The sequence below is a fragment of the Channa argus genome, chromosome 4, assembly GCF_033026475.1.
Source record: "Channa argus isolate prfri chromosome 4, Channa argus male v1.0, whole genome shotgun sequence".
NCBI classification, from domain to species: Eukaryota; Metazoa; Chordata; class Actinopteri; order Anabantiformes; family Channidae; genus Channa; species Channa argus.
This window is the reverse complement of record NC_090200.1, coordinates 13198270-13222723: the sequence shown is the minus strand read 5'-3', so window position 1 is coordinate 13222723 and position 24454 is coordinate 13198270. Positions and strand designations below refer to the sequence as shown.

Here is a 24454-nt window from a genome sequence, read left to right as displayed (position 1 = left end):
ACTACAGCTAACTTGATCAGGGAGACACGTAGTAGGGTACTCAGTGTACTGTAGTTGTAACAGAAGAGTTTAAGGTGGAGGTGGGTCTGCATCAAGGATCGTCTCTGAGCCCCTTCACGTTTGCTCTGGTTATGGACAAGCTGACAGATAAGGTTAGCGAGAATTCTCAATGGTCTATGATGTTTGCAGATGACGTTGTGATATGTAGCGAGAACAGGGAGCAGGTGGAAGAAAATCTAGAGAAGAGGAGGTGTGTTCTGGAAAGCAGAGGACTGAAGGTTAGTCACGTGTGTGTGAATGAGAGGGACCCAAGTGGAGCGTTGAGGTTACAGGAAGCAGAGGTGAAGAAGGTGCAGGACTTTAAGTATTTAGGGTCAACGGTTCAGAGCAATGGACAGTGTGGAAAAGAGGTGAAGAGGCAAGTGCAAGCTGGTTGGAACGGGTGGAGAAAAGTGTCAGGTGTGTTGTGTGATAAAAGAGTATCAGCGAGAATGAAGGGAAAGGTGAGACAGTGGTGAGACCAGTGATGTTATATGGGTTAGAGACAGTGGCACTGAAGAAAAGACAGGAGGTAGAGCTGGAGGTAGCAGTGTCACATATTAGGGTATTAGGGTTTTTGAGGACCCAAGTAAGGGGGGATTTTAATAAAAAGTGAATTAATTGTAGGCTACAAAATAAAAGCTGGAGTCAGAAAGTGAAGCTGGGGAAAAAAGGGAAAAACCAAACATGGCAAAGAATGATAAAAGGCAGAGCTTAGGATGTTGAACTTCTCTTTGGGAGTGACAAGAATGGATAGGATCAGGAATGAGTACATTAGAGGGACAGCTTATGTTAGATGTTTCAGAGATAAAGGCCAGATTGAGGTGGTTTGGACATGTTCAAAGTAGAGACTGTGAATATATTGGTAGAAGGATGCAGAGATTTGAGCTGCCAGGTAGGAGGTCTAGAGCAAGACCAAAGAGGAGATATATGGATGTATTGTGAGAGAGGACATTAAGTTAGTTGGTATGAGAGAAGATGTTGCAGAGGACAGGGTTAGATGGAGGCAGTTGATTCACTGTGGTGACCCCAGAAAGGGAACAGCCAAAAGGAAAAGAAGAAGACCTGAATTGAACCGAGCTTTCTTTTTGTTCAAGCTTTTGTTCATGAATGAAATAAACCTGGTTCAACTTTAGGACTCGTTTGAATTATTGATATGGGTGGCTTTCATTCAACTGATACTGTATACCCTGTACAATTTCATCACATCCTCAAATAGTCCTGCCAACAAACATATCAATAAACAATCTCTCATTATGAAAAGGTGGATTTTTTGTATACTTAGGCCGAAATACAATCATAAATCACTGTAGATAAAGATTTATGAGGAGTAACAACCAATCAGTGTTTGTTGAAGCAGATGTTAATGCAATAGTGTTAGTTAGTGCTAGTTTTTGAGTTTTTCAGTGTCTCTTCATTGTCATGTTACATCAGAAATCCAATTTTAGTAGGAAAATGAGAAATGTGAAAGTTTATAGGACTGTTTGTGCACCTGTTACTTAAAGCATGCAAATGGAAAGATTCTGTATAACACTATTTGTGTGATACTTATTAAGGGTGACTTCATCAATTTCTCTGTGGCTTTAGTTTAGGGTGCACATTAATGCTTTAAACATTCCCCCGACTTCCCCATATTAAAATATTTCTCTGCTTCTAGCTGAAACTCTTCCAGATGACATCTCCCAAAGGAGTTCAGATGATGTCATCTCGGGGAGCTCTCAAAAAGCCGATTGACCATGATTACAATCTTCATATTGTCAGCAACGAGATGACATAATCTGAATTGAAGCATCCTCACCTGGAGGCATTTTTCAGGTAAGAGTAGAGATGTTTTAATATAGGGAAGTAATGGGAAGCATTTAAGTACATGTACTACCCAAACTACCCAAACTAGAACAAAAAGAGTTCAAAATCAGTGAAGGCATCCTTTAAAATGTGTAATAATCCATGAAATGTGACGCAGAGGCAGTAAGCAAACTCTCAAACCTACATGTATTTGGTATCAACAATTAGTTATTATTAGTATTTGTTTTTTACATTTGTTTAAGATAATATCTATATTTGTGCTCTTACAGTTTATTGTTACTACAATTACTAACTGTACATAATAAGTTTCCTATTTGTTCATCTTTTTTCCAGAAGGGGGCAGAATTGTTTTGCTAAACATTTGACTAGATAACGCTGAAGGTGTGTATAAACTGTGTATTAGGTTTTAAGGGGTCTTGTTGAGAATACATGCATTTTCCAAAAAGTCTTGCACTAAAACATTAATTCTATCTACCACATCCGCACTCACTCTGCTCCTATAAAAATGATCATATAGAGTTACTGTTAAAGTTTGGCTTTGTAAACTCTAACTGTATGCTTTTGATGTCTGACCATGACTGACTCTTGACACTCCATTCATTCAGAGCAGCTTTTTTTAAGTGCTGTAATTCTTTCTATCCCACATTCCTCCAATAGGCAATTTCATTGCAGTGACAGCTTAAGTTAATGATCAAACTCAATAACAAGGTTTCCAAAGTAACCGGTATCAAAACAAATCACATATCAACTACCTCAAACACAGTGTGTGTATAAGCCTTTATTTGGTATATATAATATATATATATATATATATATATATATATATATATATATATATATATATATATATATATATATATATATATATATATATGTGTGTGTGTGTGTGTGTGTGTATTCCCACATATTCCCCTTAGAATAATAGAGCATTTTCTTGAAAGAATGTTTATTGCTGTAGTTGTTGATCCAGTATGTTTGGGAGGGATGGCAAAGTACAACTGGACAAAGAGTGGTCACTCTTAACAGCCAGTGACATTGAAACCTGGGTAGTGATCCACACTGTTGCTCTTCTTTCAGTTCCCCTGCTGAATCCAGCTGGTTTAGACCAGTCAATACTCCTTTACACACTGAAATGTGGAGAATTATCTGACAAGTGAAGAGCTTAAATATACAAATTATCTGGGAATAATCACTGGTGTAATTGCATTTGTAAATTATAAACTGCTTTTTATTGCCATACTGTAAATGTAGATTATGTCAGCGATGGCACCTCAAGGTCTCTCTGGTTCAGTTGTGTTTTATAGCAAGATCCTCTAAAGCCTTTCTAAGATAAATCAGAGGGACATAGAAGGATACAACTAATCTGCAAAAAACAATGTTACGTTTATCTGACTGTTCTTTCCTCCTATAAAAATCATTCAAATCACTATTTGGTTGTGAGTCATGTCCACACTGTATTTCAAGGGGCCACAAGCCAAAATGGGAGAAATACCACCGCGAACACTGAGTCAAAGGAGTAAGATCAGTTCCTGACCCTCCCTGTCCCCGCTGGGTCTGAAGTGTCTGTAAAGCTCCTCCCCTTTCAGGTTGAGTTACCTGCAGAGTCACCTGTCACTCACCTGCTCGCGCGTTACCTCCACAGCGACGGTGTGAGAGAACCGACAACAAACATCTTCGATCCGTGTTGGACGACAGCTGCGTAGTTTACGGTGCTGGGATTCAAAGGTTGTGCACCAAAAGGACACGAATACAAGTACTGTGAATTTCCTGAGGAGTAATTTGCTGATCGGCTGCAGGCTGTCATGGCAGGCTGAGTCGCTGACTCCTACGCGTTTGTCACCTTGACCAGCTCATCCAGGAAAACACCACTGTGAGTTTATGTGAGGGGAAAAAAAATATGAACTGCTCTTTATTTCTTTTTTGGTTAGCGCAGAAAAAAATAAACATTTTCGAGTGTGTTCACAGTGAGCACAAGTGTAAGCAGAGATGGCATGTAAATAAGTAAATTGATTAAAGTGCTTAAGTACAATTTAGAGGTAGGCCCTACTTGTATTTCCTGGAGTATTTTCATTTTGTGTTACTTTTGCTACACTAACACTTATGTTACTTTGCAGATTCAGTTTCTTTAAAAATAATCTAATAAATCATTTAATTATATGTGTTGTTATTATTATGTCCCAGCTGTGAGCAGTGTTTAAGATGAACTCCGCACATGTACCAGTTCTCTATATTAACACTGGTCTTTGTCCTTATGTTTTTACATTACTTAAAATTTTTGTTTGCCAAACTGTATGTTCTACCTTTGAAAGGTTGTTGAACAGTTCTGAACTACACTTTAGTAAACTTATAGTACCAAAGTAAATTATAGAACTACAAAAAAGTAGTTCTGTATTGAGTTTGTGTACTTCTACTACCTCTGCATCTCCTTACAAGATCCAATCCGAAGCTGTTCTAGAGCTTTCAGTCATATCATATCGTTTTCTTCAACAGATGGAGTTGTCCGGTTGCTTCCATTTTTGTCTAATAACTAATGTCAAGAAAACAGAATCATTTTCAGTCAAGTTACTCGTAAAAAGAAAATGACATGTTGCTATTGTTGCTATCATATAGAGTATCTGATGTCACTCACAACATTGCCTTGATTCTCTGTGGCGAGAGGACTGTGCTTTCATTTGACTTCAGCAGGTTTAAGAATTACCCCATGAAATCCGACACATTAACAACTACAAAGGACAACCACTAATTGCTAATTCGAGAGTCGCATGATGTTGTGTCACAGTCTTTTTAGCAGGGTTTTGTCCTGGCACTAGAGTGTTGTTCCCAGTGTGGTGGAAGGGTCAAATGAATGTTATGTGAACAAATAGGGATCGTGTCTGTGAAATCTGACCGGATTTTGTCTTGTGCTGGCTCTTTGTGCCCTGATTCAGAGAATGGACTCTCCACACTGCACCATAATACCTAGAATAAACATGTAACACCATCTCCAGCTATCATAGTAGTGTAATTGGACTCAGACAGGGGTTGAAATACACAAAATCAGATAACTGTCTTAAAAATGCCTACTCAGGAGCAGGGAGTAAAGTCCAGATTGCTCATATCAGAGTAAGCTGATATTTTTCTGACACACTGCGTAAGCATTCGCTGTCAATATTTTCTGGTTATGTAGTATGGCAGCATCAGAGACTGGTGATAATGTCATTAGTCTGATGGAAATTTATGTTTGCAGTCTGTGATTAAAGTTGAATCTTGGTAAAATTTATTTTGCCAAGGTCATTGCAAGCAGATAATCTGTCTGAACTATTATCGCTCTTAAAAGTAATGAATTGGTGACTCTAAATTGCCCGTAGGTGTGACTGGTTGTGTGTCTGTGTCTATCTGGGTTGCCCCTGAGACAGATTGGTGACCTGTCCCAGGTGTACCCTGCATCTCACCCAATGACAGCCCCCCAAGGCCCTGACCAGTATAAGCGGTTAAACATATTGGATGAATTGACCGTTAATGCACTTGTCAGTGTTCTTTTGTGTGTCTTGTAGGGTTAAAAGCTCAACATGTTGCCATAGATATGTGCAGTGATAAAGCTGTTGTTATGCAGTCATGCTTCATTTATGAGGTTCAAATGTTTATAGGTTCTGCTTTGTAGTAAGGGAGTTGTGCTGTGGTACAAAGCTTTTTGCATATACTATTCATTTATCATACAGTGTGTACTGAGTAAATATTTTTGTTGACATAGTCTATTGTTAGTTGAGACACTTTCATATGTTTATTCACCAAACAAATCTGCACATGTTATTCAAAGCAGCACAAAGCATTCAAAAACCTCCTGCGCTTCCTGAGAAGTGGAAGAACGTGTTGTGTTTATTAACCTGTATATGTCCGGTAAAAATGATTCTTATGCTATTTATGTGGCAGGTGTGCTACTGGGAAGTAGAGACTGTGAATAGTGTTTAAAGCTGTTACCATATTTTATGACAATATGATGACTTTCAGTCCAAAAAAACAGACCACATGACAGATACTGCAGTCTCAAAGTAGGAGACTGTGTATGTGCTGAGCCAGGACTTGTTGTCACAGAACGCGGCATGAATATGACAACACTTGTCTAACCTCATTCCACTGAATGTGAAAATCAAAACAGATACTATCAGCAGTTTAAACATTTTTTACACAATTAGATATAAGCCAGCTTTTATGAGTAAGGCTAAGCTAATCATCCTACACATGCTGCTTCTTTTCTGTGCTTAATTATTGTTCTGATACCAGGTAATTACTTCAGAATAAAGGGGTTGTCTTTAATGAACAATAAGCGCCTCAGGTAGAATGGAGGAGAGGTGTGCAAGGGCCTCTTACCATGAGGAAGACACATGACACCCTGTCTGTCCTGCTCTGGCTTAACCTCCCCTCTGAAAGTTAACAACAGGCCAAAACAGTAACACAATCCGGGACAGAAGATGACCAGAGAGATAAGGACAGAAAAAGGAAATATGTCTTTTGTGCAGTGTTGACCATGTGAAATAAATATGAGTAATTTTCTCTGCCCGTTGGTATTTTTCAATATGATTTTAATTCAGTAGCCTTCAGACATGGGACTTAGAACTGTGGCTCACATGGACTGTAGTTCTATCTGAATAAATATTTTATCACACATTAACTTTGGCCCCTGGTTGTGAAAGCTGTTCTTGTGATTTGTCCTCTTTATATTTTAGAAAAGATAATCTTGTGGGGGTGATTATATTTATGATCTGCTGCAAGAAAAGTGACCACACCTGTAACCTGTAACTGTCACACGCCGTATTTATCTTTTGCATGTGTAGTGGGTCCCTGCTCATTATGCAAAAAGGGCTTTTACCTTCAGAAAGTAGGTAATGCATGTCGTGAGGAAGTGGCTGTGTCATTTGCTTAGAAAGTGATAATGCAAAGTGTTTTATGAAGCATGCCCCTTGCCACAAAGTGACTTACACATTGGATCGTTCTTGCAGCACTTAAAATGCTGCCTGGAGACACAGGATCCTACCTTTCGCCATCAATGATTAATGCAAACTCAAGCAGTTGCTTAAAGACATACATAACCACAGAGTCTGGAAATCACATAAGGTAAGAGGTAAATTCAGTGTTAAATAGTGTCCACTTCGGCGATAACTGAGGAACATTGCTTTAAAAACTAAAAAATCATTGTAAAAAAAACAAAAACAAAGCAGAGCCCACTCTGTTGTATAACATCTCATTAGTGTCCACAGTTAATGAGACTGCATGTTTTCAGTCAGAGTTTGTGCTGTAGGCTTGACATATATGGCCTAACCTTGTCACTACATGCCTTGACAGACCAGTCTGTGTCTCCAGCCTCAGAGTAAAAGGTGTGGGAGAGTTTGTGCTCTCATTTTCTGCTCCCATTAATCTCCCAGATTTGTTAGATTTGTTTCTTTTGAGGCCATGCCTGGTATCATATAGTTATTGTGACCGTCTGTAAAACCCGACCAAATTACTTAATCGCAGTTGTGCAGATATTCATCAGTAGAGTGGATCCAATTACACAATGCACACCAGCCTGCTGTCTGCCATTGTCTCAGATCAGTCCCCCGACTACCAGTACAGTTTGCATACTGTGACTACTCGCAGCTATACACAATGGACTCTCACCACAGCAGAATGAGGGAAATGAAAAGAAACCCAATGCAATCTTCAAAATGTCTATTTACATAAATATTGCATCTTGGTTTTGTTGGCACAGTCTGTCATTATCACCCACCCTTTTTCTGATTATCATCCTCTCTTTCTTCAGGTGGATGCCCTAAATCATGAGTGTCCTGGGACCTCAATCGAGGCAAGTCAAGTGAGTGCTTTGCGTGTGTCCTGCTTCTTCTTGCAAATATGCCTTTGTGCATATTGGCTAATCACACTATGTTGAGTTACTGTCTCACAGGCACAACACAATCACTAACCGTGTATTTGGAAGGTGGTGGGCCAGAGACCTCGGGCACAGAGCGGCTCTGTTAAGGATTGTTTGCTTTCCCTGGGTTACTGGCTCCAACCTTTCTCCCCCTCCATTCTCCCCCCCACCTCTCTCTCTTTCTCCCTGGCTGGTCCATATGCTCAAAATCTCAAGCTAAACTCCCCCTGTGCTGACCAGTCTGCTTTCTGTATATCACTTCTATTTTCTGAGCTTAAAAAGTGGCAGTGTGGGAAACTCTCTTAAGAGCTAGTTAGCGATAGAGACACTGAGAGGTGCAAGGTAGAAGATGAAGGGTGCACATCGTAACACCGTCTCCTATCCTTATCATTGCAGTGGAGTGGCCAGATCGGACAGCAAGATCAGCGCCAAGGCCCTCTATGGTAAGTTATTGCACTGTTGTTGTCAGTAGGAGGAATTTTTTTTAGTATTGAGATCGGGTACTGACTTGGCCATTTCTTAGCCTTGAGAAACTCTTAGGAAACTTTTTACTGTAAGTTATGAGTCATTTTCCATCTGCAATATGAAGCAGTGTTTTGGAAATGTTTTGAAACAAACTGTTGTATTTGCCACTCCCAGTTTTTTTGCTGTCGCTCTCGTGGGTTTATTTTAGTTTTTTCAGTCTAATGATGGCGTCCTTCACTTGCTTTGACACTTCTTTGGAGTTTAGGTTGAGAGTACTAGCTGCTAAATGCAAATGTAATGTTTTTTTTTTTCTTCATGAGTCAGGGAGTAACAGGGGTAAAGCTTGTTCCATAATTTATGAGCCGCCAAAAATGGGCTGTCTTTCTGAAAATGGCTTTAATACCTTGATAGCTAATGCCACACTTTTGTCAACCCCATTTTCCTTCAAATTCAGTGTACAGAGGCCAAAATGCTGAAAAACATATCATTGTTTAAATATTTATGAACCTGACTGAATATGAGCCTCACTTTTGCCCTTATTTTAGTTTATTATGAGTTGATCCCAAATGCACCATAATAGAGCCATCTACTGTGGCACTGTGAAACTAACAGTAGCCGGAAATAGTTTCCAACAAATGCTCTATTTACTTCTGTTTGAGTAACAGGTCGATTCACTGAAACATAAAATGTCAACTTCCGTGCCTTCCTTAACACTTTCTTCTTTATTTTTAAAAAAAGAAGCAGTGGCGTTTTAAAAATTGATGTCTTCAAAGTTGCATTTTCTATGCTGTCAGTTGTTAGGCCGGCATGATCGGCACTGCTGCTGACGTACATTACAAATATACTCAGTTTGCCATAACTCCGCTGCATGTTTGCTGCAGGCCTGTGGCCTCAGTAGACTATCACAGTGTTCTCCAAAAAGATACACAGTGATAAGAGAAGCCAAGGTCCCGCCGAGGGGCCCTGTCATGCCCAGCCTAGTGACATCTTTGTCAGACACTTGGACATAGGAGACTGGGCTCCTAAAGGGAACATGAGTTTCCAGCTGTGTGCCAGACATACAGGGTTTGTTGTCAGATGCCAGGCTTTTTAAGTATGTATGCACTTTGCAGTCACATTCTACTGCATGCAGATCTTGCTTGAAGGATATGCTTATGCAATATTTATACATCAGTCCCTCGCAGATTTCAGAGATATTTTTGTGATTGTTGCAGCTTAAAATTCATATTTTGTGAGGGCTTTTCTAAAAATTGTTGAAGCAAGTTGCAATGTTTTTCTGGTTATTAAGTGTAAGGTCATGCCTAATTCACAGATGATTGGTTAAATTAATTGTTGCGAATGGAAAGCGTGCCGTGATACAGTTATGGCATGGCACGACATTTTATTCTGCCTGTTGCATACTTGTGCTAGGGTGTGTTTACAGTATATGGGTGACATGCACTGTGCTAGCAAGAGGAGAGTAAAGGGTGTGCCTGTTTTTAATCTGTGGTTGGAACAGGGTGGGGATGTCCATGTCTTACAGGTGAATAAAAGACACATTGAAAAGTGGAAAGGAATGTCTGCCCCAACCACTAGCTCAGACTTTAGCTCACTGGTCCACACCAGCAACTCTTTCCACTCTACCAACACAGAAGAACATTGTACAGCACATCTTAGGCCCAGATAGAAACCTATACTATGTTGTGATGGGAAAACCTGCTTTCATGCATGGCTGCTCTCTTCTAAATTTAGAATTTGCTCAAATTAGATGATGATATAGGGGCACAAGATGTTCCTAAACCAACTGACAGTGGACCTCATCGTCTGTGAAACTGTTTTGTGCCGCAAGTCATCCAAAATCGACAGGGTGCACCCACTCTTGTTGTCCCTGTGAAACATCCCACTGTATGTGTGATAAGACATCATGATGCTGTTTTTCATTGGCTGCTCTCATCTTGTGCAGCAGATGGTCACTAGGACCTTCTCGCTGCAGGATGACAGCAGCATGACTGTCCTGCTGAACTAGGGGAACTAGTGGACAATATTGTTCACTATCCGTAACAACTACTTGCTGAATAAACACGTAGCTTAGAGGAACAACAGCAGCTCAGTCTCCTGTATGCAAAACTCCTTTTTCATTCACACATCGAAGGGCAGCAAACAAGCGATGCAAATGATGGACAGGTCTTCCTTCCTGACCTGTTATCAGCAGCTGTAAAGTACAGCAAAGACACCAAATCTGACTGATCATCACAGGACATCAGATCGTCTAAACAGCTTTTTTGAGGTTTATACATAGTTTGTGGTTGAGCACCATGTCAGGTACTGTAAAAGTTTGTTTGACTGAGCGATTAAATCAACAGCGTTTGTGCATGTGTATAAAGTTTAATCTCCATAATAGATTAGGGTACTTTAGTGTGTCATTCCATTCAGTCAACACTCTTTTTGTAGTTTCACTTGTGCTGATTGTGTTTGGACTGTGCCTTGGACTGTGTGAGAGAAGTGACCATATTTTAGTAGGCATCTGGTTTCTGCTCTCTGTAAACACATTCACAATGCAAGCCTGTAATTTTTTTCTACACTAGTTAGAAAGGACAATACAATGATGATTCAGGCGCTCAGGTGTGTGGAAGTGATAGTTTTTGGTGACATATGGCCAAAGCATTGTGGACACAACAAGACATTTCCGTATCAAAGGGTACCCTGCAGGTAGAGCAGCAAAAGGGAAAAAAAGTCATTAGCTTGTGCCAACACAATTTTGTTATCTGGTGTTTGGACTCATTCTATCTTTTGATGTTGCAACGTACGTATTAGTCAAACTAAATTTGCCAAACCTTTGAACTGTTTTGTGAAATTTCATCAAAGTATGTTGCTGTATCAGTTTTGGCTTATTTGAGGTTTGTTGTTTATAAAGAGCAGTTATTAGGGAGGTGAAATTATTTGAATCATCAGGTCATCTGTTGGTTTAGAAATCTTCCTAGCAGCCATGTTGAGCACTGGTCGCTGACTCTGGAGAGATCTGGCCGTCAGCCTGCTAACTGGCTCTTATTGCAAACTGTTGCCCCGCTGTGAATTGATTGGCATAAATATCTGTCGTTAATAAAACATAGGGCAAGCTCGGTTTTCAGAATGACACCAGACACCTGTGGGGACACAAGCAGAAAGAAATCAGCAAAGAGGGAATGGCATGAGCAGGAAAGACATAAGCTTCAATGGATATAAAGTGAACTCTAAAAATTGCTTTTCATTGCTGCAAGCCAGACAATAAATAATAATTAAAAAAACAATAATAAAAGGAGGTCAAATATTAGGATGTGCTGTAGAGCTTTAATGCGCATCTTGATGTGTTTTACAAACAAAAGGTCTTTTGTGTCCCATTCATCATAAAACCACATGTGTTTCAGTGTCTATGCAGCATCCAACCCGTGACTTTGTGGCATCAAAATGTTGACTCAATTGGGTGGGGGACAAAAGGAGACCTGATATGAGATCTCAGTGGAGTCGATTGGAACACTGTGTCATTTAAGCGTAATTGTTACCTGCAGACTATTCACCTGGTAAATAGGCCAGTGAGCAGCACACTGGCACCCTCATTTGACATTGTCCAGTTAAACTCAATGGCCCAGCCTACAGCTCACAAATGTCATGAACAACACAGCGTGAGCTCAATGGTGTGGACGTGGATACTAACTATCCAAACTTTAGTTGCCACGAGCAGGTTTTCACTTATCCAGTAAATGATTCTCTGTCTGTTACCAGATACCCCTGAATTAGTGAGAATCCAGCCTCATCTGCACTTTGTGTTTAGTACTAATTACCAAAATGCACATTGTCTTGTCAAAGTATGAGAGTGAACATGGTAAACATTGATATGCTAAACCTCAGCATGTTAACCTTGTCCATGTGAGCATTGTAGCATTCTGATATTATTATTCACTGTAGCTACGTACTGCCGTGCATATGAAGGTCAGCCTCACAGAGCCATAAGTGCAACACATTTCTCAGCTTTCTGTTTCTGTTTTAGCCAAAGTGTCAGCCAAACTCACAAGTCAGGAGCAGACGTGTAAGAAGCTTCCTGACCCTAACCTTCCCTAACCTTAGAATACTGCTGGTTAATGCTGCATAAAGTGCTTTTCATTATCAACTTAAAATAAAATAAAATTGTTTATTATTAGTCATAAATGCATTAAAACCAAAGTAATGAGTCTGTTTTTAAATTGTAAGGTGTAGAAAGATATATTTTTGTTAAAATGCAAAGTGAGTAACGGTAGTGTCAAAAAAAAAAAAAAAACTCAGGTAAAGTACAAATTGCTGAAATCTCTACGTATGTAGAGTAACAAAATATTCTTACTTCATCACTTCCCACCTCTGCCCTGAAAATCTGTGCCACTGATTGGTGCCTGGCCCAAAACTACATAGTACAAATGAGGTCACACAGACTCTTTGATATGGGAGTTAATAACTAACTTATCAGATTGGTTTGTTTCCATTTCATTTTTATTGACATATGACGGGGGAATTTTCACATTCACATTTTTGACAGTTTGCATTTTAAAGTTCAGTTCATGACATTGTCTGGCCCCTTTCTCATCGTAATGACGAGATCTGACCCAAGGGACTATTATGTAGGTATGTGATGACTGTAACAACACTGGTCAGCGGTTGTTTGTAATGGATTGTTTTGTCAGTGTCTGTCATTTTATTTTCACTCCTTTTAGTGTCAGCTTAGCAACTGATTGCAGTGACCTACTCATGTTAGTTTTTATTTGAATTTTATGAAGTAAAACGTAACAGTTCATTTACATTTCATATAAGGCTCATTTTATATACTGTATCTGTTTGCTTTAGAGGTTGTATTTACTTTTTACATTGCTCAGACGTTTGCATACAACTGATATCTATCAGTATAGTTGAGTGGTGTTGACATTTGCTCCATGACAAAAAAAAAGTACACTCATTAAATCTCTTTGTCACTTCCTCATTGCCCCAATGGTCACTTGAGCCTAGTGTTTCATTTCTTCTGTTCACTGTACAACAATGTTCAGCATGTTGGCTTTAGGTCAGTGTTACTGCTGCTGTTTATATAGAAGACTTTAGTGTAAAAGTATGACTTGGCGGTTTCTAACTTTATTTATGTTTGTTTTCTCATTACCAGAACAAAGGAAAAAATACTCCAACTCCAACTTTATCATGCATGAAACATCACAGTATCATGTGGAGGTAAGATCTTTTCTCTTTTTCTGAAGAATTAAAATTGTGTTTTATCAGGCAATTTTAGTTGTTTTAAGAAATAAAGCAAAATATTTAGATATATAAGAGATAAGATTTTACAGCTGTGAGTTCTCTTTTAAAACTTTTTAGAACTTGTCGAAGCAAAATAAAAAAGTTAATGTTTAATAGCGTTATTTAAGAAACCTCACCATTACTCAAACATCTGACGTTTCTTGTGTACTTTATATCAGTGTTCTGTATATTCTAACATTTAATTTACTTTCAAAATATATTTTATTGTATTTATATTATCATCATCCTAATTATATCTATAGTTATATTATTGTGTTTTTATGTTTCCATGGGATTACATTATAGTTTGTTTTAAGCTTAAACTTGAACTAAAGTATTATTTGCACATCTAGTCCTTGTTATTCAGTACATTGAATCCAGCAGAGCTCATTGTCTTTCATTGTTTCCTTTCCCGTAACATGTCCAAACTGTTCAGGGAAATGTAAAAGAAAGTCAAGTAAAAACAAAGTAAAGTGCTTACTAAAAATGATACTGTTTATTGTCTTTTTGCCCCGAGATAAGATCTGACACACTAGTCAATATCATGTCTACATTTCATTTCATTTATGGGATCTCTGTCATAATAAAGTAATCAGGCCCCTGACTGTAGCAGTGGGGAGCAGATGTTGGGAAAAGGAGATATTCTTCAGCTCACAGGTGGTGTTTAACTACATTTGTGCAGACAAGATAAGGTAGTGGCTGCATAAAGCAAGCTTGTGAGTGGAAGGTTTCATCCCGAAATGATTACAAGTAGGTGGGATGAGTTAAATAAAAGCAGGGTTTGCCACTTCACCCATTAAGACCACCTAAAATAAAAGCCCAATCAGAGCAAAGCGTTTACAGCCTTGTTGTTATTAGTTGTCACTGGGAGGATAGATGTGAGTGTGCAGGGCCCTACATCATCTCCAATGTCAATACCAGGTGCTGGGCCTTTGTCATTATAATTTATAATTGTGAGAATGATGATAACTGTTATAAGCCATTAAAAGGCTCGATAGCATTTAAAGCAGGTGATACATCTGTGGAATACTGACTAAACCAATACCAGAAACCTGAGCTGAAAGCTAGTTTAAAAAAATTATATCAAGAGTTTTCAGTAAGAAAGTGAATATTAACAAAAGTTTTAACATTTTGTTAAATTCTATTGAATTAATAGAAACCATCTATAAATTTTATAGTATCAGTTCACATCAGGTCATTGCCCGTTGCCAACAGAAATTCTTGTCCCTCTTCAACTAACAAGCTGTTTTCTCTTTAGCATCTCTCCACTTTCATTATGGACAAGACAGAGTCTATTGTCACAGTGGACGATGCCATCAAGAAACTTGTCCTTCTGGATTCAAAGGACAAAATATGGACACAAGAGATGCTCCTGCAGGTCACTGACAAGGCAGTCAGGTTGCTAGACTGTGACACACAGGTAAACTGCTCCACACCTGTCCACACGTCGTCACCTCATTAGCTGTTAGCTCTTGATTTGTGTTTCTAATCTACTGCATGACTGCAAAGAATAAATGGAAGTTTATTTTCTCGCAAAACAAAGAAGTATGTCACGTCCTGCTAAATGTTTTCTGTGACTGTGAGGAGATAGATATTGACCTTTTTCTTCAATTTCTAAAATAGAGTGTGCAGCACTAAATTTGTCAGGTGCCCCTTTTTATAAAATAAATAAAATGTTATTAAAAAATAGTTCAGTAAAGTTTTACAAATATTGAATAAATATTTACCCCCAGTTATCTCTAGAGCTTAGTAGCTTTTGCATATTATCTTGATAGTTTAATCTATTCAACAGGGAACAATAAAAACAACAAGTTTGAGATTTTAATCTGAAGTTGTGTCACAGCCATTGTTTATGCTAAGCTAACTAAATGCTGGCTCTAGCTTCTGGCTGTTTTATGCAAACCCTAATAAGAATGCCAAAGAGTATTTTTCTCAAAAGGAAAAATGACAGTGTTTCTCTTTCACATAGATCTTTTCTTGTACAATTGTGACAAATGTTTAACTCTGTCTAGCTCTTTCCCTGCCTTGACTTCTATACGTGGTTCTACTACAGGAAGAGTTGGAGAACTTTCCCCTCCCCACCATCAACATGTGTCAGGCGGTGCTGAATCAGACACGTTATCCCTCCGTGCTGCTGCTTGTGTGTCAGGACAAGGAGCAACACAAACCGGACATTCACTTCTTCCACTGTGATGAGGTGGATGTAAGTTTCAGTCTGAGTGTGACAGACTTGGCTTTGTTTGTGTCTTTTATTCTCTGAGCACGATTTGTTGGCTTTGGGTTTTACATCAGTCATAAATCAAAGCTGCTGTTGTTTAAGCAATGGATCCAATTTCAATGCCATTAGTGGCTTTGTTGTGTGCATCCTTTTTAATTTTTTTGCAGCCTTGTTCAGAGATATTTCTTAAGCTGTGGAATACTATAACTCACTGTAACGACACTATGCCTTTTTTGTTCAGAATCACCACTTCTGAGTTTAAAGAAAAATTTTACAAGAACCTTTTTCATCATTATGAAGAGACTCATAAACCTTTAGATTCCTTGGATTTGTAAAGCTAATCGAATTTGAAGGACGAATAAGAAAAGCATATTGTTCAGACTTGGTGAAGACAAGTATTGAAGGAAAGCTACAAAGATTTTCTGTCACACTGCATTTTATTTCACCAACTGTATGCGTATAGATCTGATTACAACAGTAACAAGATTCAAAATTGTATCTGAACTCAAAGAAATTGGAACGGCCACCATTGAAACTGGACACTGTTGTCAAAATTGTACTATACATATGTTTGTTGGATTTGACTGTGCGTCTCTCTCCAGGCTGAGATGGTTCATGCAGATATAGATAGTGCCATTGGAGACAACAAGCATGGAAAGAAAATGAGGCTTCAGACTTTGAAGTGAGAACAAAACTGCTGCAGATAAACACACACACAAACACACACACAATCACACACACACTCACACACACTCAAATACACATAAATACCAATATTCTTGTAGTCAAATACATACCGAAGTGTAATTAATGGTTAATTGACTTGATGTCAAGGTGCTGAAGGTCTCTATGCTTCTTCCTTATCTTCCAGAGTGAACCAGGAGAAAATGAAGCATCACAGAGAAACCATTCTCCCTCCCTCGCCCCCTAAGGGCCCCTCAACTGCTCCGAAGGGACGAGTTGCTGCCACACAGGGTGTGTACACACACACACACACGCACACACACTTCCTTTTCTTTGAGGATTAAACAACAGGCACTTTTTACACTCACAATTTATATATATTATAGATTATATATATATATATATTTATATACACATTATTTGTAAAATGAAATGCTTTTTATTTCTTTGTGTGTTTGGATGTAGCTAGTCGAGCGCCTGAACAAAATGAAACAGAGTCACATGAAAAGCTGGCCCAGCGCATTGAGAAGGATGTGGTGAGTGTTTTACCCACAATGACACCTGTAATTACATCCCAGAAACTTTCACTTGCTCATAATGCTACAGTATATAATTTATCCTCGACGTCATCATTCGTCTGCCTTAGCAAATACTCAACTGTGCCCTGGATGACATAGAGATCTTTGTGGCGCGGTTGCAAAAAGCAGCAGAGGCCTTTTCCCAGCTCAACCAGCGCAACAAGAGTAAGAAGAACAAGAAGAAAGGACCAGCAGGTCTGTCTCCCTTTCTTCTGTGGTGCCATGAATGCAGTGACAATATGTACATATTGCTCACGTCGTCATGTCTGTGTCTCTTTGTGTCCTGTGGCCTGGGACTCTCATCCAGTGATGTATGTGTAGTAGTAGAGGCCAGTTTGGGTTTCTGTTAAGTAATACAATACTCACTACTGATGTAATATTATTACTTATTTACTCCTGGGTACATTACCTCACTGTTACACCCACACATTTGGTGTGTGTTATGCAGATTATTTGAGTCACTGACATGAAAAGAATCCGTATTATTTATGGGGGGGAAGAAATAATATTACTGTTTCTGAGTACTGTTTTACTGCTCAATGCTGGCAGTGGTGTGATGCTGTGTTCTTAAAATATATCAAAGCACCTCACTCTCTGTGCAGAGCATGCATGTAAAAAAGGATCTACTGTATTCTGTGTACATGGTCAGGTTAAAACCGATTACTTGTGTCTTATTTGTTTAACAAAGTAAAAGCAGATACCTGACTACACAGACAGATCAGTTTCTCAACTTTGGACTGATGTGAATGAAGAAAGCCTAAATAAATTGACCCGAATTCAAATTTAAATTATACAGTTTATAAATTATAACCTCTGTGTACTCTATTTGAAGCTCATTTTGCAGTACTGAAGAATTATATATACAATGGTATAAAGTGTTTTAGACATGATCGTCTGCTTTTGGGGTCATAAGAATTTTGGAACCTTCTAGGTCACAGGTTGAGAAACGCTGATGTGGACTTTTTTTCTGGCCTTTTACTTTCTGTCCAGGGTGAACTTCTCTGTTAAGCTGTTCATTAACTAATCATTATTGTGCTAACCTTTATTTCACTGGAGACGGAGACTGTGAGCCCTTGTAGAGATGAAAAATGTTAGGTTTATGGCTTTGAACCTTGGTCAGAAAGTGAAACCTGTGTCCCATTTGTAACATTTCTGGGTGGAAGGCCGATAACTGCAGTCTGCATGTGGTCACTGTTGCTCTGCTTGTTTACAGAGGGAATGCTGACCCTGCGAGCCAAGCCCCCCTCTGAAGCCGAGTTCATTGATAGCCTGCAGAAACTGAAGCTAGCCATCAACCTCTTGGTGAGATATCCCAGTTCTGCACTCATTCATCTTGTTCATCAGATGCGCTTCTCTTCATCACCTGCTCACTTTGTGTATGTCTCATTGCGCCCCCTGCAGGCCAAACTGAAGAAACACATACAGAATCCAAGTGCCTCTGAGCTGGTTCATTTCCTCTTTGGCCCTCTGGAGTTGGTAAGAGCTAAACGTTTGTTTATATGGACAAAGACTGCCTTACAGTAGTTCCCATTATCCTAAACACATAGTGAATCTTCTAAATGTGAAGGTACAAAATCATTTCATGTCATGCTGGAAATCCTCAAAGTTGACTCAACCCACAGGCATATCTGATGGGAATACACTGCACTGTTGCCGTCAAACATTTCTCTTATTATTTTTATTATTTCTGGCACCACACCCACTCTGCTCTGCTAAACACTCACCAGACTGGAGCAACGTGGCTTTCAGCCCTGACACAGGTGCAGCCACACTTACATAATGTTGCTTTTCCAAGACACGCCTTTAATACTGGTGGATAAAAACACTCCGCTCTGATTGAGCTATTCATTGATATGGTGCACTGACTTCTGGATACAATGAGTTTGCATGATAAGGTTGAGATAAAGCTGGAGCAGTAATATTTATGGTCATCAATTAATCTCTATGCATAGCACGTCCAGATACATGTGAATAGTGTGTCTAGTTGTTTTACAGTTTAAATAAGAGTTTATATGAGTATTTTTGTATAATGGAGCATTTCAAAAGGATTTTTAGATGCTGATTTTAAACTATTTTGTCCTTGGCTCTTGTTTTTGCTGTTGTTCCCACACTTTGATCTAAATTAGGCAAACATGAAATTTTTTAACAGTATTTTACCTGCTGCTAGTTTTGTTTTAACGTTATAGAATTATTTTAATGCATTAAAAACATTTCTTTATATAAATTAAATATAACATCTCGTAGGAGAATTGTTTTGTTTCCCTTAAACCAAGGAAGAAAACTTATATATTCTGTTTGGACAAAGCCAGTTTTTCGCTGTCTTTCTCTCTTTACTTTTCACAACAGACAACGTGTGAATGTGTTTGCAGGTGCTGCAGAGCTGTGGGAGTCCTGAACTGGCACGTTCGGTCATCTCTCCTCACCTTTCCAGAGATGCTGTTGAATTCCTGCTGGGACACCTGACCCCCAAAGAGATGACCATCTTTGAGCTGCTTGGAGATGGATGGACTAAACCCAGGTACACAGTGTCACTGCTGGTTCTGTCTGTATGACTGTGTAGCTTAAAGGTCACCTTTTGTTCATCGCTTTACTCCTCCTCTTCCTACAGGGCGGAGTGGCCCAGGGATAAGTGTGCTCCTCCTTATTACCCAAAGTTCCGTAACGGCTGGGAGCCTCCGACTGAGCTTTTCAGGACGGCCCCCTGGGAGACAGAGGGACCCACAGGGCCATTGGGTTCTCCCACCAGCCCTGATTACAAGAAACATTCAATGAATGATGTAAGGTTTATGTTTTATTTTGCCACTGTCTGTAAACACACTGACCTTACAGGTCCTTTAACCTTAAGATTGTTCTCATCATCAATCCGTCTGTTTTTCTAGTTTTATGGAACTCATTCTTCCAACTCATCAAATGGGTAAGTTACTAAGCCCTTCAAACACTTTGTTTCCTCTTTCACCTGACAGAAAAACATCTCAAACTCTTAAATTGTGGATTAACAGGTCTTACAACGGGACTCACACCCGCAAATATGCCAAAATTCGCTACCATTTTGTAGCTCGGAATGCTAACGAGCTGTCAGTGCTGCAGGACGAAATCCTCGAGGTAAAAACAATATCTTAATCTTATTTGTCAGCCAAGAAGGTCAAGAATTGGTGCTGCGCCGAGTTTGCGCAATAGTTTTCAGTTTGTGGAGTGAGATGTGAAATGTGCCTTGCAGGTGATAGAGGATGACAAACAGTGGTGGAAACTGCGGAATCGCAGCGGTCAGGCTGGCTACGTCCCCTTTAACATCCTTGATGTTGTGAAGATAGAAGAACCAGACTACAACCAGGTGATGTGATGTGCTTTCATATCTGCAGTGGGTGACATAACATCAGCAGGAGATCTATGTGCTTCCTTTTTTAATCAACCCACATATCTAGTATCATGCAATTTGTATCTTAACAGGAATTTGACTGACCTTTAGTGACAGAAACAATTCACACTCCTCAGTCTTGCAGCACTGTTAAGTTATTCAGATACCACTTAGTTCACTGACTTATGTCAGGTTTGGACGTGTTGCCAAGCATTACTTCTAATAAATCTGAGCAATAACGAACTGAAGTGTATGATAATGAGACAGGTCAAGGTTTCTTTATCACTACTTAAAGATAACTTCGCTTTGCAAGGAGGATTTGTGTCTTCTGGGATAGAGGTGCATACAACGGGTGATTAGGACACAGATTAGCATAAAGAGATTTTCCAGAACTTTTAATGTTATCGTCATTTCATCTGTGCTCTGGTCTTAGCTCATAGCAGCTCTGTGTAAAAACATTACACATTGTGCAGCCATATGTTCCCACCCTCACTGAAAACCTGAATTTGTATAAACACACACTACATGCATTCACTCCACAAGCACGTTCACCCACGCCCTGCTGCAGGTACTGCATGGAGCTACTCTTCCTTGTTTGAAATGCTTTCACACACATATTTGTGTAAGCATCCAGGAGTGTTTGGCTCCTGGGCAAAAATGCATCACCTTGAATGAGAGGAAAGATGAGCCTGTTTTGGAATAATTCCGGCTGTGGTAACTTTCTCATAGACTGGGTTTGTGTCTGTGTGTGTCTACAGCAAGGATACAGGACGTCACCTTCAGGGTCCCTGAGCCATGGAGACAGTTTCAAGAAGGGTAGACCCAAAGACAACGGTGAGTGAACACAACCATGTGGACAAAGTCCCATGACAAAGTAAAGATTCGTTTATTTTTAAGCAGATTTTAAATGTTGTTGCCTCTTGTTATAATGTTTGCTTCCATGTTGTTTTAATCCTGCAGTAATGGATGAAGTAAACAGTGAGTTATTGATGATGATCACTGCTAACAAAAGCCAGCCACCGGCCAGAAAGTTCCGCGTCGAACGATCACTCAGCAACCAAGTACCACTCACCTTTGATTCAAATGCAGAGCAGGTGACTGCTTGGCTCAACGCAAAAGGTTTCTCAAAACCGTAAGTAATCCCCGACACTTGTAGACTCCCAACACCTTAAAGAGTAACTTAACACCTCTTGAACATCTTATGTTTGCTGAACTCCAGCAACCACCTTACTGCTGATGGACAGGTTTACTCCAGTTGTGGTTACAGGTGCAACAAAGACAAGACGCTTACGTAAAACATCCACCCAGAGGGGGCAGCAATACATAGCTTCACAGCCTGGTGTTAAGTTACTCTGTAGGTTCAAGGGATAAATATTGTGTGTCTCCATTGTTAATGTAGCATAGATACACAGCATGGATGGTCAGTCCCTTCTCTGTTCTACTTTGGTTCATATGACATCATCACAACATCTTAACATGTAATAGATACATTTTATATTTCTGGTCACAGGTAATGAAACCCTTCATCGTCTCCTAGTGTGACCATACGTTTGACATTCATGATTTTAAGTGAAATAATTACATTAAAAAACCAATTGAATGGATTGTTTTTTGTGTAGTTCTTTTTTCCACACACTCATGTTAACTTGGGAAAACAAAACTAATAACTGATCTTGAGGGAGATGTTGAGATCGTTTTCAGTATGAAATAACCACATGCAAGTGGACAACTTGAAGGGTCAGTGTCTGCAATGTTTTGGAAGACCTGCTCCAGCTTTAAACATGAGGGGCAAATAACCTTTGTAACATGGTCTTTTAAAGCCAGCATGCACAATTTCAGGGAGCTGGGAACAACAGGTGATTTAAACTTTTGCTTTTCCTGCCATGACTTGTCAAAGTTCTTTGAAAACTGTCTAGTTGGATCCAGTGGTTGAGCGACACCTGTACATTCATCAGTGTTTGGAAAATGAGGTATGCAATAAAAGAATGTAAAATAATATGTAGTGAATTGTCTGATTGCATCTCCTACAGGACGGTTGAGTGTTTGGGGATTCTGACTGGTGCCCAGCTGTTTTCCCTCAACAAAGAAGAACTGAAGGCGGTGTGTGGTGACGAAGGAGGTCGTGTGTACTGTCAGGTCACTGTGCAGAAAACACAGCTAGAGGTCGGTCACACACCTGCCTATAAGCACAGAAATGACTTACACATCTGTTTCATTCCCAGTTAGTCACAATAGTCAAAACCCACAAATGAATGCACTTCTTTGCAAAAATGTTAAACGCTTTGATATAAATAACCCACAATCCCAACATGTTTTAGCTCACAGAGTTTATCAGGACATGTTGAGACAGCTAAATAAAAACACTGTGGCAGTTTGTCAGGTAGCCGCACTCTATAATTAATACATGTGCAATTCAAAGAGTGTATGTTTGCAAACAGGTCATTATTAACTGCATGTAGGCAGATGTAGCTGTCAGTTTAACAACTCCTGCACACAGATTTAATTTGCTCTATTCAGACGAACAGTTGTATGTTGATAATGTCCAACCATTATCTACATTTAACTCACCTTTTAGCTCGACTTATTGATAACTATTGATAACCTACTGGACATACATACAGCGATCATCCACAACATTGACACAGGTGGCCTTAAATTATTTTTTCTGGGGGACAAGGTTCAGCAAACTGTGATATAGTACACTGTGTACAGAGGCAGTAAGAAGTACACAAAATCAGTACAATATCAGTAAAAGTTTAATTATTAGCGGAAAAAAACATTCTCCACTACAAGTACTACTTTAAAGCTTTAACGTAACGTAAAAGTACTAATTCGGCAATTAACCTAACCTGCATGTCTTTGGACGGTGAGAGAAAACCCACACAAGAACGGGGAGAACATGCAAACTCCACACAGAAAGGCCACAGTGAACCCACAGTGAAATTATTCAATATTTTTTTTTATTTTCATGATCTGTCTCCTTAACCTTTTATTACACTTAACAAAAATTGCCCTGTCTGCCTCCATTAATTACAAATAAACTTTTTGGTGATAACAGTGAAGTTACTCAATGGTGCTAGATCCATTACTTTCCAGCTCATGGTTTGTCTTTGTTTATATTATGCCCTTTGATTGGAGGATCTTTGACAGAATGATGACAGGGGCATACATAAATCCTTTTGTGTTTATTTTTTTTTTTTTTTAACAGAAGACAAGTGGTGACTCCGAGCTACAGGAGATCATGAAGCGGAGGCAGGAGAGGATCGACTCTGGCAGCAAAGACTGAACCTGCCTCCCAGCATGACCCCAGGCACCCACCTCTCCTTCCTCACTGCTCCAAACCTGCAGCAGCTTTTCAAATCAACCCACTGTTAATTATTATCCACCGACAGTAGAACATATCAAAATATTGTATAGATTTTAATTGTATATTTATTTTGTATCATGCAAAGAGTATGTTTTCAAGTATTTTCCTTGTCTCATTAAATTTTGTCATTAAAGCGAGTTTAGTGTAAAAAAACAAAGTGGAACACATGAAATTATGTACAGTTTGGGTGTGTGTGAGTTGGAGTGTGCATATGTATGCACACCATGCATGTAACATACATATTTGTACACGCTTTGTGTTTGATGTTTATGCTCATTGTCAATATTGCCGCTATTTGCTAAATGACCTGGTAAATACAATAGATTTTAGCTATTGTGTATCTAAATCTGTGCCAGAATGTCACAGACATTTTCTGATATCTAGCCAATTATTTTCACATTTTCACTGTTTACAGGTAATAAAACACATCATATGTTAGGCGTCCTAATAGGCATTAATATAATCTTGCTGTTTCTAATGAAAACCAGATTTTCTGGGAAGTGAGCACCACAGGGAATCTCACAATTTTCCTGCATGAAGTCAGTGTCATTACCAGTGAAATACTGTCATTAATATGTTTTTTGCAGCATGATGTTTTGCAGCGTCAACTGAATTAACAGGAAATGAAGTTGTACATGCAAGAGATAATGTTCTGCTATGTATGATTAAATGGAAATTTGGACAAATTGTAAATATTTTGGGTCACTCTTTAAACAGAACATAATTAAAAATAAAATTGGAGTCTATTTAATATCTTATCTTTTGTACATACTTCTTGTGTTTATAAATGGATTAT

At 39.1% G+C, this 24454-nt stretch overlaps 1 protein-coding gene across 5 annotated transcripts; it reads left to right on the top strand.

The window, feature by feature from the left end:
* The first annotated feature begins 3449 nt into the window (after nt 1–3449).
* On the top strand, nt 3450–24416 carry eps8l2 (EPS8 signaling adaptor L2). Of its 5 annotated transcripts, none has more exons than XM_067501551.1 (21): nt 3450–3715; nt 7622–7663; nt 8126–8172; nt 13329–13393; nt 14715–14876; nt 15510–15659; nt 16277–16356; nt 16546–16649; nt 16824–16894; nt 17005–17131; nt 18150–18238; nt 18338–18412; nt 19306–19454; nt 19545–19713; nt 19816–19850; nt 19936–20038; nt 20154–20267; nt 21050–21125; nt 21252–21423; nt 22322–22454; nt 23500–24416. In XM_067501551.1, exons 2-21 carry the CDS (start codon nt 7638–7640, stop codon nt 23575–23577), a joined length of 2025 nt encoding a protein of 674 aa, XP_067357652.1. In that variant the 5' UTR covers nt 3450–3715; nt 7622–7637; the 3' UTR covers nt 23578–24416. The 5 variants fall into 5 exon arrangements, with proteins under 5 accessions (XP_067357652.1, XP_067357651.1, XP_067357650.1 ...); XM_067501550.1 differs by having other exon boundaries at nt 7622–7672; XM_067501549.1 differs by lacking the exons at nt 3450–3715; nt 7622–7663 and having other exon boundaries at nt 7962–8172.
* Nucleotides 24417–24454: the final 38 nt, after the last annotated feature.